This window comes from Phoxinus phoxinus, assembly GCF_949152265.1.
Source record: "Phoxinus phoxinus genome assembly, chromosome: 6".
Taxonomy (NCBI): domain Eukaryota; kingdom Metazoa; phylum Chordata; class Actinopteri; order Cypriniformes; family Leuciscidae; genus Phoxinus; species Phoxinus phoxinus.
This window is the reverse complement of record NC_136881.1, coordinates 16,028,232-16,044,758: the sequence shown is the minus strand read 5'-3', so window position 1 is coordinate 16,044,758 and position 16,527 is coordinate 16,028,232. Positions and strand designations below refer to the sequence as shown.

The window sequence follows — 16,527 nt, the reverse complement described above, 5'->3', positions numbered from 1 at the left end:
GAAAACAATATGCCATGCATGACCGATGTATATAGATCCATAGACACCTTTGAACGAATGTTCTATTAACATTACTGGAAGAATGTTTGTTCATAACTTTGAGAAAACCTTGCCAGAATGTTAGGAAAGTTCTGAGAATGTTCACTGTCAACTGGGATTGTGTCTAACACAATTATGGAATTTCAGCAAAGCAGAATTATGAGTATTTCTAAGCTGGTGTCACTGTTGCCTTAATTGTATATGGGGGAATGTTACCACAAATGCAGTAATTACTCACATAAATGTTTACAGGCTATTGTACTCTTAGTCTTAATGTCAGTAATATACATAGTCTACATCATTGGTATGGGTTTTCACTGTAATACAACACAAAAATGTCACAAATATTGTTCATTTATTATATTAATTAATTATTTTTTAGAAAAGCTGCAGCAAATTCAGTAATTGTATATGGAAAATAAGAAAGAAAGTTAAACAAAATCATTCTGGGACTGATAGGCTACTGAGATGAATGGAGTCTTTATTTTTGTTACGTTGTTTTTACAGTTTTTCTCAATTGTTTAGACACAAATACTGGTACTTGAGACACAATGACCACAACATGTAACTCATTCACCAACCCCCTGAACCAATTCTGCTAAACTACAAGCAAAATTCCTGCTTTACACTCAAATTGCGGTTCTAAAACACACTTTTTTCAAAACACTACATAAAAATTCTCTGCATTTGGCACAATTTTCATGCAGAAAATCTCTTGTTTTCACAAGGAACACACTGCCATTCAAATATGCACACTGACTCATCACATGGGCAAACACCTGTCACACAGTTTTACAATTAGCAATCAGAGCTTTAGCATAAAAGGGCAACAGGTGAGCTCTTCAATGGAGCAATGGATGCCAACATTGGATTTTTTTTTTTTTTTTACTGTAACGGTATACAGTACATTCTTCTGTTGTTTTGTATGTAGACCACAGTATGTACAACTTTGTGTTGGGATGTACATTGCATTGTTTTTGTGGGAAAAATAAAATATATTTGTTACCGTGTATTTGTGTGTTCTTAGTATAGAAACAATATTCTCAAATATTTTACAACACACTTATGTATGTAGGCTATGTACTGTTTGTAATAAGTGTAACACTGAACAAAAAAAAGGCCTAAGTCATTATGATGAATGGAGAAGAAGTGTTTTCCATTCATCATAGTGTTTTAGATTGAGCACATCAGTGTTCAACTGGTTCTTATAAATGTCTATTCATATGGTTTGTGTGTGTCATTTGAAAACAAAATACCATTTTGAGAAGAAATAACATTGTTTTGAATGTAAAGTTTCATTTTGCAGGAGAATTGAGGGGGTTGCCCTTTGTGTGTGTGTGTTTTGATTTGTGTGTAGAGTTCTGAGAATATGAGGCATGCTTTCAGAAAATGTAGTATGTAAACAATCGAGAAAAACTGTAAAAAGATTTTCCAATTTTATTTTGTTTTATTTTAATTAGTTTTTTTTATGTGTAGCCTACAACTTTGAATGTAGCTGGGGCTAATCTATTTCCATAGATTATAAGAGCATATACAAAGCTTACTTCATTCATTCATTCATTCATTCATTCATCATTCACACACACACACACACACACACACACACACACACACACACACACACACACACACACACACACACACACACACACACACACACACACACACAATGACTGTCAGTGATGTGACCTGCATTTATGCATTTCATATTTAGGCTACACCCCGCCGAGTGCCTCTATGACCAATGAATAGATGATGCGCTCTGCGAACGAACGGTGAGAAAAGCAACGGCAAGTGTTTACCAAAATCTGCGACGTTCACGTCATGTAGCGACGTGGCTCCCATCTGTTAGTTCCACCCATAGACTGTTAAAAAAAAGAAAAAAAGATGCCACCACACCACACGAATGTACGAATCCTACTATAGTAAAGGCTTCTCTCACTAATATTAATTACTAGGTGTTATGTTCTACCAGTCGACCTTGCTGATTTGCTGAAATAATGTAGACGTTAAAGTGACGAAGACTTACCTCATGAATAATAATTAAGCCAACCGTCAGCGCAAGCTCATTACAATTCATGAACCAAGCCTTCGCCATAGTGACATTCCTAATTTTGCTTCCCTGATCCTTATCAAAACACAGACGGAACATCAGCCGGAGCTGCGGCCCATTGCCAAGCAAACAGCAGTGTACACAAGGGAGCAGTCGCACTGGATTCGGCCTGTGCGACCGGAGACTCTGGGGTCAATTTTCACATATCGGTCCTCCTGGTTTGAAGCGAATGTTTTTAAATCTCTTCGAGTGAGTTGTCGAAGTCATTGGTAAGACATATGTTTATCTTGTGTTTTCCATTTGAGTTAACTTTTTATTTTATTTGGTCTTATTTTAATTTTTTAATGCTGTCTGCAGATTCAATTAATTACGATGCTTTAATGAATAATTATGATTCCTCCATCCTCCTCGAAAATCTATATCCCAATATGCATACGTCAAACATCTTTAAGCAAGAATATTTTGGGCATCTCATGATTTGAAAGGTGTATTTATTCTTTGTTTATATTAACTTACTTCAACAATATATATTTTGTGTTTATGAGTGATTTATATATTTTTGTGTGTTTCGATAGACAGTAACGTTAGTTTATTCAAGTCAGCCGGTCGAGTGTTATCGAAGAGGAAGCAACAAAACAGAACCAAGTTTTGAAAAAACGTAACGTTAGATGAATTAACTAGAAATTTGCATCAAACGTCTTTTTGTCTTGCTATTTTGTGAAAAGTACAGTTAATCATCGCATTGAGTAAGCGTCGTTCTTCCTTGAAACCTGACTTGGGTTCCTTTTATTTGTTTACAGTTTCGTATATTCGTAGGCTAGCTAAAATGCAATAGGCTAAGTTACTCCCACTTATTAAAACACACCAAACAAGCGTCGAGTTTTGAGAGAGTTTGTCTATGGTGAGTTATGAAGCTAGGACCTGACTGCTCTGACAACTAACGTTAAATATATCCAGGAATGTAAATGTTTACTATAGTAGGCTACTCGATTGTACCGCGTGAATTGAATTTAAAGGGAGCGCGCACACATTTTCATATTTGACAATTAAGCGCCCATCACAGTATCTCACATACAGCCTATATGCCATAATCACATTTTAACTTATGTTAATATTTAATTGTAATCAACTGTAATTTGTATGTAAAAAATGTTTTGTGTCTAATGTATATTAATTATATAAGCTTATATATTATATATCTATATATATATTACTTATTAGGATCGTTTTACTCTAAATACGTTCTCATTAAATATATTTTTTTCGAGTGAATTGGGCCAATATGAAAGTAAAACAAGATAAAAGAAATTTAGGAGCAATTTGGTAATTGGGCAATTTTTATTTTGTTTGTACACTTCCCCCTTCACAAATAATGCTCATTAGATGAAGCATACATATATATATATATATATATATATATATATATATATATATATATATATATATATATATATATATATATTAGTGCTGTCAATCGATTACGTTTGAACTAGATTAATCACAGATTCTTTCTGTGATTAATCACGATAAAACACTTACACTTACGTTTTAATATATTATATAATGTAATAATTTCCTATTTTATCTCCAAATTAACGTAGAAACAAGATAAAGACAGTATATTTTAAATATTCATTCTTTTTTTCATTTTTCAATTTTAAACATTAATTATAGCCATTCAGCAATACAGTGTTATTAACAGCTTTTTTTTAAAAAAAAAAACATTTATTAGGCAACTTTTAATTTAAGTGAACTTAAAACAATCCTCACATAAACCCATAATAAATGTCATATTTACCTGTGTCCTTACTGTCTAACAGGTAGGAAATATACATACATTAAATAAAGTTCTCAAACAGTCTGCACTGCATAAATTATAAATGTATTGAATGGTTTAAAAGCATTTGCATAAACTAAAAGATCATATAATGTAATGCTAGCCAAAGAATTACAGAAAAATGGATGCTGTGCTAAAAAACATTACGCGTTAAACTGGTAAAAATGAATTGCATGCGTTAACGTTGACAGCACTAATATATATTATATTTAATACTAATATATATATATTTTTTTGAGTTAGTCTAGAGATCATTAACTACAGGCCAAAAATAGACAGTCTTTTGAGTATTTAAAGTAGCTAGTCTACCACAGATTTGTGTTTATTTGAATTTCAAATGAGTCCTATAGACCTTCCCATGTCAAACCTTTCTAATTCACCACACGCATGTAGATTAGAGCTAAATGTCTCTGTGTGTGTTTAAAATAATGTATTATTATTAGTGTCTGGAATGTGTGTGAATTGTGTATTATTCAGGAGAGGATGGCAGAGGGAGGATATGACCCCTGTGAGTGTATCTGCTCTCATGAACATGCTATGAGGAGACTTATCAACCTGGTGAGTTCACCATCTATCTCTGTTCCTTTCTCTCTGGTCCAGATCAGCATTTCAATGAACAAAAGTCTTCTTTCATTTATTAACTAAATAAATTGTAATAATAGCCAAACAATACATGCTTCATTTGTGTGCCTTCTCTGGATCTGCTATTAGAAATGAATCAGATGAATTTTATAGAAACTTGATACATTGATCTGTATGAAAGAAAAGTGAACAATTTAGATGGACCGTGTCCTCATATTGGATTTCTTGGTACAAAAAGAGACACTAACGGTCAAAAGTTTGGAATAATGTTTTTTTTTTAATTATGTTTTTGTCTCTTATGTCTCTTAAGTCTCTTATGGTCATCTATTCTAGGCTACATTTAGGCTATTTGATATAAATTTCAGTAAAATTCCAGACAAATTTATTATTATTATCAATGCTGAAAACAGCTTGTGCTGCTTAATATTGTTGTGGAAACTGTGATACACTATCATACAAAAGTTTGGAGTAAGTACGATTTAAAAAAATAAAATAAATTAATACTTTTATTCAGCAAGGACACATTGGCCATAAATATATTCACACAATATATTCTTTTGAACTTTCTATTCATCAAAGAATTCTGAACGGAAATATATCACATTTTCCTCAAAAACATTCCTAAAAACCATTATTAGTAATTGAGCACCAATAATAATTGATAATTAGCACCAAATCAGCATATTAGAAGTTTCTGAAGGATCATGTGACCCTGAAGACTAGAGTAATGATGCTGAACATTCAGCTTTGCCATTATAGGAATAAATTACATTTTAAAATAGAAAAAGTTATTTTAAATTGTCATCATATTTTACAATATTATTTTTTTACTGTATTTTTAATCAAACAAATGTAGCCTTTGTGAGCATAAGAGACTTCTTTGTCAAGAAACTGTCAAAAACGAATGTCAGGAATTTTTATAATAGGGAGAAAGAGTTGTAAGTGAATGAAATTAACAGTTGCTAATGAAGCTATGATACTAATCAATCATTGCAAAAACGGTGTAGAAAGCCATTCAGACTCAATGTCATTTGGATGTGTGCCAATCTGACAGGGCCTCCATGTTCCAGACGGGTTTGTAGATTTCTGTAGTGGCCAATGCAATAACAGAAGGAACTTCAGATACAGGGCCAACCTCATCTAGGCAATTTCTTGTCTTTATTAAAAAATACATTTAGAAAAAAAAACTGAAAATATACCTATCTTTTTAAAAGGATGCTAGGTGTCTAATCATTTTGCTGTTGTGGTCTGAATGAATGACCAATAGAGGGCGCTAGTGATTCTTTGGTTCAGGCAAAATAACACTTGATTCAACTCTGTAGTGTAGAGGAAATGTCTGAATAGTTTTTGCCCTATTAAACCCAACTGATATAAATGCCTTTTGCGGTATGAAAACAGAAATACAAATATGATGTAATTTAATATCTTATCTATCTATCTATCTATCTATCTATCTATCTATCTATCTATCTATCTATCTATCTATCTATATCTATCTATCTATCTATCTATCTATCTATCTATCTATCTATCTATCTATCTATCTATCTATCTATCTATCTATCTATCTATCTATCTATCTATCTATCTATCTATCTATCTGTCTGTCTGTCTGTCTGTCTATCTATCTATCTATCTATCTATCTATCTATCTGTCTATCTATCTGTCTATCTATCTATCTATGCAGAGGGATACACTCGTACGTTGATTGTTTCAGACAAGTTAAATTTAATTTTAATGAATGTTTTATGAATTAATGTAATATAGAAGCATCCTTGAGGCAGTCCTAAAACTGCCTCAAGGGAGAATCCCAATGTTGTCATTTTTGTTTTGTTTGGCCTGTTTGATCAAATATTGTCTTTGTGATTCCTTCCCAAGCTGAGACAGTCCCAGTCCTACTGTACAGACACAGAGTGCCTTCAGGAGAGTAAGTCTGTCCGCCTAAAAAAGAGGCAAATAACACATAGCACACATGCTGTGTGTTATTTTTTTAAACTGAGTTTTGTATGTACGCAGTACCAGGCCCCAACTCCTCTGTAGAAGGGGACATCACTCTTCCCATGATTATTATGGGATGGGTAGTTCTAGCTCTCGTGATCTTTCTGTTCCGCCCAGCCAGCTTGAGGGGCTCTTCAAGCAGCGGCAAGCCCTCCAGTCCCCATGGCGTAAGTCCTGCCAGACAAACTCCCTCAAATCAGTAATGAATGAGCATTATGATGATTAAACTGTGTCAGTTATCACTTATAAGTAAGCCGCAATCAAACTCTATGACCTCCACATGATAACGGTAATCAGAAAGTGTACATCCTTAATAGCTTTTAACCATCAGTAAATCATCTCGTTTGTATTATGGGCTGCTTTAACTTTGAATCACTTGATTAATATTGTAATTCTTGTTGTCATTGGATGGATTTTTTTTCTTCTCAGAATCATGGCAGAGAGCCACCAGCACCTCCAGTGGACTAGAACCCTGCACAAAAAAATTGATCTTTTAATCCAGCTTCCACCTGATCAGCTCCTGTGACCAGTATAACTTGTTAGTTTCCTTAATCAGTCAGTACTGTCAGTATTTCTGATTCCTGATTATTTAGTCCAATATTGAGAGGGTGATCATCACACAGACTCTTGGATAACAAGGTGTTTCTACAATGCGAGTTGCGTTTCAAAAGAGAGGAGCTAAAAAAGAAAGTTGTCCAAGTTGTTTTTCAGGTTTATATATCTCAGTCTTCAATTTCTTACTTCTGTTAGGTTTATTATAAAGCCTTATTAGGTATTTAGCAAGTTGTTCAAATAACATGTACGCTTATGTAATGACACTTAACCTAGATCAGACTGAATATAAATTGCAATCTAGAGTAAAGGTTACTTAGTTATCGAGTGTCATCAAGAGATTTGGGTTATTTTCAAGTAGACTGGGGTGGAGAGAATAATATTTCTTGTTCTTTGGTAGCTTATACATTCCAAAGCTATGATGACTTCACAGACATGATGTTATTGGTCCAATGTTGGAGCATGAGCCTTGACTCTGCATTGTGTCATTCTGAATGAATACAGATGTACTTGAAATGATTCACACAGTTGAGGTTGAGTAAGTTCTCAACCACTTCCATTTCTTAAATTTCAAAATGTTGTGCAAGAGGAAATAATGAAATGGGCGTATTACAGTATTTACTTGGCACTTATTACTGTAGTCATGGCTGTGTGAATATTTGGGTGTTCGAGAATGATCTGAGATCTGTTGACCACAAAGAGAGCGCTGATCTAAAGCAGACATCTCCACCCTGAAGACTACGACAGTCTATTTATCTTTCATGAATAAAAATCGGGAGTGCAACTGATAGTATAGACTGTTAAATGCCAATTTGAATGCCAGTTTAGTTGCGTTTGCTCCGGAAACATTATGTAGCTATACTTACTAGAATAGTTAGGCAAATAGTATGGGGAATCTGCCAAATTTCAGTGATGAAAATCTAAAAATAACTGTATCTTTCAAAATAAGATTTAAATGGGTTACTTTGGAATTTTGGTAATATTTGTATAGAGCGAGATTCCCTTTTAGCATAAGCTTAAAGGCAAATCTACCAACTAGCACTTTGGTTTTGGCACCTTTACGTTTGTGTACACAAGGCTAAGCTCCAGAAAAACACCAAAGATTCAATGTTAATCTGCTCCGTTCCAAGTGTGGTGGAACTTCCTGGGAAACTTCCCTGTCTGTGTAGTTCTGTGAAAAATGAAAATGTTAGAATGTCTTAATGGCATAAAAGTCAATTTGATCAATTGGATAGACTAATGATTTCTGGAAGGTCCAGTTAAGGTGGTGGTGTGGATTTCAGGGCATGTAAATTGAATTATGTCTATGTACACTGTTCTAATGAAGCTGCTCTATATGAAAGGGCTTGATCTATGCACTTTTGGATACTTCAAAAAAATAAATATAAACAATAGCATCACTTTTTTGCCTTTCTTTTGTGTAATGGGTGACTATTTATTGGTGGTGGTTCGTGTCTTTTTATATGTTTCTAATTAGAATGGGTTAGTATGACCAAAGTCCTTGTCTGTGGTATGACATTACTCTCAAGAATCATTTCTGCGTCAAAAAGACCACACTAATGATTTCCTTTGATATTACGTCAACAAGACGTCCCAGTCACTGATTGGCTGCTGCTATGGCTCTGGTCTCCGTTATCCACACGTATTTTTCGGTATTTTTCGCAGTAATAGAGAGCCTAAGTCCCGCCCCTCCGCTTCCGGCTCATGGGACCTTATTTCGGAAAAAATATGTATGGAAGTCAATGGCGAGAGATAACTTATCTTTTTATTCCGTCTGAACTGTCCCCTGAACTACACATATGATGTTTGTCAATTTAAAAGGTAAATATGAAAGTCAAGAAAGTCGCAGTTTGTCATAAAACAGAAGAGTAACGTTTAGTTGTATGTGAAAATCGCTCGATGAACTACATCTCTCGTCTCGCACTATGTAGCCTACGTCACAAGATCCGTTGCTCGTATGTGTGTATTCTGGCTCAAAACACGAGTCAGGCATGACCGCGTAACGTTAGGATTATAATGTAAGACTATAGAAAAAATGACAGACGTTAGCTTCAGTAAAGTTAGCTTCATTCATTGAGAGAAAAGGTATGACGTCGCATGTGCGCCTTCTGGGTTTGTAGTCTTTGTAATTACGTATTTTCACAGTCTTATACCTCAACAGTTTTACATCAAACTGCGACTTTCTTGACTTTAAAATGTATCTTTTAAATTGACAAACATCATATGTGTAATTCAGGGCACAATTCAAACGAGATCAAAATATTTGTTGTCTCTCGCCATTGACTACCATACAATATTTTTCCGAAATAAGGTCCCATGGTGGTCGACCGGAAGGGGAGGGACTTAGGCTCTCTATGAAATGCATGTAAAATGGCAAGTGCCCAATATTCAGTTTGGCCATATTTTTATCGAGGTGCTTGCTGAATTACATTTAAATAGTAAAAAAATATATATATATTGTTTCGTTCTATGACATTTCATTTGCTCTGTTTAAATTACAGACAAATATTTAGTTTTGTTCTTGCTCAAGTTAAATCACAGACACATTTAGTTTTGTTCTTGCTCAAGTTAACGAGGCTCTTAGTTTGAAAAGACTTCATGCCCCGGAAGTAGACGTCCATGCCCGCCCCTCTCAGAAGTGTTTACGTTGCTATCCTCCTCCCGGTGGGTGTGTGAGTGTGTGTGTGTTTGCTGTGTGTGTACGCTCGCGTGAATGTGTGTGTGTGTTCTTCGTGAGTTTATGTATCAAGGATATAATAGTTTTATTCATTCGGGAACAAGGCACCTCAGACGGAGGAACCTCACCTGCACTGCCTTGATTCACACTGAGGAGTGTTTTAACTGAATAACTTTACTGTGAGAAAAGGTAAGTCTGTGTGATTTATTTATAGCTATGTATTTATATCTTTTAAAAAGATTTTAAAGTGGACCTTATTGAACTCATTGAATTTAAAGTTTGTGGTTGAAGCTATACATAACTAGTCATATTCTTTAAGACTAAATTATTGAACAGATCAGTTATTAAAGTTGTAAGAGTTCAAATAACAATGTAAGTTATTCATCAGGAGAACACAAGCAATCAAATACATAGTACATTGCATTACATTTTACATCTTAAAAGCATCGACGGGCATCATCTATAAAACTTTTTTGGGGAAAATAGCCTACGTTCACTTTTATCTTTAAAAGTTGATCTGCTGGTTCTTATTATTAATCATTTTATGGCTCTTAAAGAAGAGCCATAAACGTTAATTACGTTAATGGTTAGTTCTTTTGAGCCGAATATTTTCAATGAATCTCACTGAAAATTTCAATGAATTCAACAGCCGCTGAACAGAGGATTTCTGAATTGAGGATTGGACTGATGGGGTGAAATGTACACTTTTAATATTCAAATTTATTTTATAATTATTTTGAAAAATAATGTAAAATGTTTTAGTTTTTACAAATTTAACAAACAAACGAGAATTAGTTGATTTTAGAATAGGGATTCATTTAATACATGTTTTTAAGAGATCACTGAATATATAATATATTACATATACTATATAAAATAATTACTGAATCTGATTGCTGAGTGTAGCAAAGGACCCGGACTTCTCATCACTACTTAAAGGGATAGTTCACCCAAAAATTAGCATTCTGTCATTAATTACTCACCCTAATGTTGTTCCAATATGTAAGACTGTCATTCATCTTTAGAACACAAATGAAAATCATTTTGAGGAAATCTAAGACATTTCTGGCCCTCCATTGACAGCTACGCAACTGACACTTAGATGCTTCAAAAAGTTCACAAAGAGATCGTAAAACTAATTCATATGAATTGAGCAGTTTAGTTCAAATGTTCTGAAGAGACACGATCACTTTATATGACGAGTAGATTGAATTTAGACATTTATTCACATTTAAACATTCATCGACTCGCACATCAGTTGTGGTAAAAGGAAGCTCAAGCATGTTTGCTTGACATGTGAGAACCAATGAGGTTCATTCTCGTGTTACGCAGCACCTTTGAGCTTCCGCAAGAACCAATGAGGTCTGTTTTTGCTCAAGCAGATACGGTTGAGCTTATGTTTGTGTTCGCAGATCAATGTTTAAATGTGATTTAAAAGCCGCAATCAAAACTGTTCATCATATAAAGCGATCGAGTCTCTTCAGAAAATCTGGACTAAACCACTCATATGGATTTAGTCTTTATTTCTTTTTGAAGCTTCAATGTTGTAGTTGCGTTTGGCAATGGAGAATAGAAAGGGATAAAAAGATAGAGGAGGGATAGAAAGCTCTCAGATTTCATTAAAAAGATCTTCATTTGGGTTCCGAAGATGAACGAAAGTCTAACGGGTTCGGAACGACGTGAAGGTGAGTAAACGAGGACAGAGTTTTCATTTTTGGGTGAACTATCCCTTTAATGTCCCCTGGGGTTAGTAATATGATACTTACCACTGACCTCCTCATGAGCCCCTGGATCCCAGCTGAAGAGGATGAATTGTATTCGGCTGGTATATAAGAGGCCATTCATAATCATCACAAAATATGTTTATTTATGGCCATAAACTGTCACTTTGATTCCATCTGTCTCTCTTCTCAGATGTTTCAGATTAAAAAGATTTGCTGTATAGGAGCTGGGTATGTTGGTGGTCCGACATGTAGTGTCATTGCCAGCATGTGTCCCGAGATCACAGTAACGGTGGTGGATGTTAATGAATCCCGGATCAAAGCCTGGAACTCTGATACCCTCCCCATCTATGAGGTAACAACGCAAAAGCAATAATACGGTTGACCTGTTAACTTTCACCCCCTTTGTGAGCATACATCTGATCTTAAATGTTTGTAATTCATGAATGCCTTGGAATACAGACCTTTTTTTGAAAGCAGAAAGGAAAGTGTAAAAAGGTTTTAGCATAACACAATAGTACAAAGTAAACTTTTTTTTTTTAACACAATATATATTTTTTCAAAATAATTTTCTTGAAAACTGCTTGAAAATCAAAGCAAACGTGTCTAACCATGTTGTTCACCAAATTTTAAGTTGATATCACCCAAATCGAGCCCTTCTAAAAAGATTTAAAGAACTGTTTCCATGGTAATGCAATGTCCAATTTCAAAATGGTTCTTTCAAGCCTGTATGAATTTCTCTCTTCTGCTGAACACAAAAGTGATGGAAAAATATGGGTAACCAAACAGTTGTTGGGCACCATTGACTTCCATAGTATGGAAAATACTATGGAAGTCAATGGGGCCCATAACTATTTAGTTACCGACATTCTTCAAAATATCATCTTTTGTGTTTAGCAGAAGAAAGAAATTCATACAGGCTTGGAAGAACTTGAGGGTGAGTAAATGATCAATTTAAATTTTTGGGTGAAATATCCCTTTAAGTTTTATTTTTATGTGAAATGACAATAACCAGTTGTGTTGTAAATGTGTCTCCTCTTCTTGCTGTTGTAGCCGGGTCTGAATGAAGTGGTGTTGTCTTGTCGTGGGAAGAACCTCTTCTTCTCCACAGATATCGACACTGCCATTAAAGAGGCTGATCTGGTCTTTATTTCTGTGAGTGCAACAAACTATTTGAATGTGGTTGTGCATATACCTGTAGGTCTGTAGTGTGCACAGACTATAATATCTTTCTCTCTCTTCAGGTAAACACCCCAACTAAGACGTATGGTATGGGCAAAGGTCGTGCTGCTGACTTGAAGTTTATTGAGGCATGTGCACGCCGCATCGTGGAGATGTCGGACGGGTATAAAATTGTTACGGAGAAGAGCACGGTGCCTGTCCGTGCAGCTGAGAGCATCCGTAGGATATTTGATGCAAACACCAAACCCAGCCTCAACTTACAGGTGTGTTTGTGTGAACGTCTAAATATTCCTGTGCTTATATATGGGGAAGGTGACAAATAAAAAATCATGTCCATGAGTTTTTTTACCATCAACATTTTAGGTTAAATTGTAAATAAATATAAAATGTGTTTTAGGTGCTGCAACTTTGTCACCATTCAGAGTTTTTTTTTAAACACCTTTTTGATTTTAGTACAAATATTCACTGTAATCATTTACATTAAACTGATCAAAAGTGACAGTAAAGACTTACTTTGTTATATACATTTCTATTTCAAATACATGCTGTTAAACTTTCTATTCATCAAAGAATCCTAGAAAAAAATACCAGTGTCCACAAAACTTACAACTTAGGACAACTACTTTACACACACACACACACACACACACACACACACACACACACACACACACACACACACACACACACACACACACACACACACACACTGATAATATGAAGAAATATGTATATATAATATGCATATGGGTGTTTGTCTGTGCACTCAATGAGGGTATTAAATAGAATAGTTAAAGGAAATTGTTCATATTTGTGTCTTTTTTATGCTGCGAATACATTTTGTGTATGCACACAAATTACTTATACATAACCAGTTCTGTTGTAAAATATGCTTCTACATCAGTTTGACATTTTTACACAACAACAATCTACTTGTAAATATAATCAGGATTAGGATGAAAGTGATTTTCTGCAAAGTTTTTGCCTCTCTCAACTCTCAAGTGAACTTATAAAACTGGGTTTGTGGACCTTCACAGTTTATTCTATTCTGTGTTAATGAGCAACCTTTTTCCCACCTTTGATTACAGGTTCTCTCTAACCCAGAGTTCCTTGCGGAGGGTACAGCAGTGAAGGACCTGAAGGACCCAGATCGTGTCCTGATTGGTGGAGATGAGACTCCAGAGGGTCAAAGAGCTATCAGTGCTCTCTGTGCAGTTTATGAGCGCTGGGTCCCCAAATCACGCATAATCACCACCAACACCTGGTCCTCTGAACTTTCCAAACTGGTATGTAAATGTGTATAATTAGGGTGTGTTCACAGTCATGTTTAACATAGAACCTAAAGATGCAAAGTAAAAAAACTGTTATTGTTGTATGTGCAATGCATACACCCAATAGTAGTTTTACCAGCTGTGAACTTGGTTGACTTGTTAGGTGCGCACTAGTCTCAGCCTCAGACGTCACGCCCACGGAATGTTGGCTAAACGTCTGATGCATATGGTACACTTAACTGGAAACACTTCAGGAATGTCGAAGTCGTCATCTGATTGGTTGAATTTTATCGGATTTCCGGGGGGCGCGAGTGTCGCGTTTATTTTCGGTCCGCCGGGAAACAAAGCGCAGACGTGTGATTGCGGAAGAAAAATTGTGTTTACATGTGACAATGAGCATTTATCAAGATCAGCTAAACGTAGAAAGTATGCGAGGTTCACGGCATAGACTCTTTAAGAGATGTCCAGGAGTTTTGTTTGAGGCACTTAGTAGAGACTTGTTGCACGTCGGTCTGTTGTTGTGGGGACATTTCCACGCCCCGAAACGTGACGCTGAACGAAACGAACTGTAATTGGTTGTTTGACATGTCGGTCAAACGGCCTTATGGGCGGGCCTTGGCCAAAGAAAGCTGCTATGAATTCCAGACCTTCAGCCGTCGGTCTGAAGTAGGGCTGTAACGATTAATCGCGATTAATCGAAATCCAAAATAAAAGTTTGTGTTTACATAATAAATGTGTGTGTATTGTGTATAATTATTTTGTATATATAAATACACACACATGCATGTATATATTTAATAAAAATTTGTTATTTATATATAAAATAGTTATATTTATATATAATATAAATCATATAAAAATATGTATGCAGTATATAAATGCAAATATTTCTCAAATATATACATGCATGTGTGTGTATTAATATATACAAAATAATTATACACAATACACACACATATATTATGTAAACACAAACTTTTATTTTGGATTTCGATTAATCGCGATTAGCTTAGCACAAAGACTGGAGGTAAACGGCTCCAGCTAGCATACTGCTCCCAATAAGTGTCAAAATAACGCCAAAATTTTCCTATTTATATGTTGTGATTTGTATGGTCACAGCGTGTACAAATATACAAATCACAACAAGTAAATAGGAAAATGTTGGCAAGCACTTATTGGGAGCAGTATGCTAGCTGGAGCCGTTTACCTCGTCTTTATGCTAATCTAGGCTAGCGGTGGGTGCATCAGAGTTACGGCACGCACAGAGATGAAAAGGGTATGTATGGATTTATCTAACTCTGGGGGATACAGTGAAAAAGCTAAAGTTCCAAAAAGTCGATGTGTTCCTTTAATCGAACCAAACCTCCCAGGTGAATGAGTTAAATTGAAGCCAAGCCAATAATTTGATATGTAAAATTCATTCAATTCATATTTTTTGCATGTTTTAGGCAGCGAATGCATTCCTGGCTCAGCGCATCAGTAGTATAAACTCCATCTCTGCCCTGTGTGAATCCACTGGCGCTGATGTTGAGGAGGTGGCCAAAGCCATCGGCATGGATCAGCGCATTGGGAGCAAGTTCCTCAAAGCCAGCGTGGGTCAGTGCATTGTTTTTTACCCCATCTTAGTTCCACATTATTAGAACTTTTTTGCTTTGTAAAAGTGTTCAAAATTAAATAATAGAATGAGATTAAATACAATTAAAATGGCCTTAATATGTATGTGTCTGAATCAGGTTTTGGAGGAAGTTGTTTCCAGAAGGATGTGCTAAATTTGGTGTATCTGTGTGAGGCACTGAATCTCCCAGAGGTTGCTTCATACTGGCAACAGGTAAACCTCAATTTCGATATTGATTTAATTAGTGGCAGGGCCGGGTCTAGATTCTCATTGTGCCCCTCCTCCATCATTATCCCCAGGATACTTTTTTTTTTTTTTTGTTAAAGCACACAATATTAAAAAAATATATCAACACTAAATTAGTTACATACGCAAATTACTAGAAACATTGTGCGGTTGTAATGTTCTGGCGCGCATCCAGTTCTCCCTCATAGAGGCTCAGCACTTCAAAAGCGTTATGCCTGTTACAGTTTTTCAGTTAAGGCATTTGCACACCTCATATCTGATTGGTTCTCAGACAGCTCCTTGCGCTCTAGTCTCTATTTAAACGCTCACACATCATGGAACACTTAAAAGTTTAACATGGAATTTTAAAATTGTGATTTTTAGGCCATGAAAAAAATCTTGAAAATAAATACATTAAGAACTTTTACAAATATGTAACTTCTAGTAAAATATGGAATAGTTTTGCTCAGTAGTAGTGCACTAAATATTTTATCAGCATATTGCACTCTTTGTTGATTAGTAGCCTATCCGTTCAGAAGATACATGCACTTTGCAGAATCTGCAAAATATCAATAATGTAAAAGTAAATAAATAAGAAAGATCATAAATTACATGTTTTTTTTATTTAGCACTGCAACGAAAATGTTTTATTATAACAGATATTTACATATAGTCCACAAGATATAATAATATGTGCATTTACACAAATTGAGCAGTTAAAAAGATTACATACTTTTAAATTGATTCTCAGTAGTGTGTGTCATTACTAAAAAT

General features: G+C 35.2%; 2 protein-coding genes across 2 annotated transcripts in view; both read left to right on the top strand.

The window, feature by feature from the left end:
* The first annotated feature begins 1,821 nt into the window (after positions 1–1,821).
* On the top strand, positions 1,822–8,459 carry smim14 (small integral membrane protein 14). Its single transcript, XM_079615263.1, has 5 exons — positions 1,822–2,361; positions 4,407–4,487; positions 6,391–6,439; positions 6,529–6,677; positions 6,940–8,459. Exons 2-5 carry the CDS (start codon positions 4,413–4,415, stop codon positions 6,976–6,978), a joined length of 312 nt encoding a protein of 103 aa, XP_079471389.1. The 5' UTR covers positions 1,822–2,361; positions 4,407–4,412; the 3' UTR covers positions 6,979–8,459.
* Positions 8,460–9,732: 1,273 nt separating this feature from the next.
* The window catches only part of ugdh (UDP-glucose 6-dehydrogenase), a 9,783-nt gene continuing 2,988 nt past the window's right edge, over positions 9,733–16,527 (top strand). Inside the window, exons 1-7 of the mRNA XM_079615698.1 lie at positions 9,733–9,928; positions 11,654–11,815; positions 12,514–12,615; positions 12,705–12,905; positions 13,731–13,928; positions 15,362–15,509; positions 15,647–15,741. Of these exons, the coding sequence (XP_079471824.1) occupies positions 11,654–11,815; positions 12,514–12,615; positions 12,705–12,905; positions 13,731–13,928; positions 15,362–15,509; positions 15,647–15,741 (906 nt within the window). The 5' untranslated portion in view covers positions 9,733–9,928. The remainder of the gene's footprint in view (positions 9,929–11,653; positions 11,816–12,513; positions 12,616–12,704; positions 12,906–13,730; positions 13,929–15,361; positions 15,510–15,646; positions 15,742–16,527) is intronic.

Coding starts and splice junctions, on each gene's coding strand:
- smim14 (XM_079615263.1), top strand. CDS start 4,413: ATGGCAGAGGGAGGATATGACCCCTGTGAGTGTATCTGCTCTCATGAA. Junction 4,488..6,390: donor TGAGGAGACTTATCAACCTG/GTGAGTTCACCA, acceptor TTCCTTCCCAAG/CTGAGACAGTCCCAGTCCTA. Junction 6,678..6,939: donor AGCCCTCCAGTCCCCATGGC/GTAAGTCCTGCC, acceptor TTTTCTTCTCAG/AATCATGGCAGAGAGCCACC.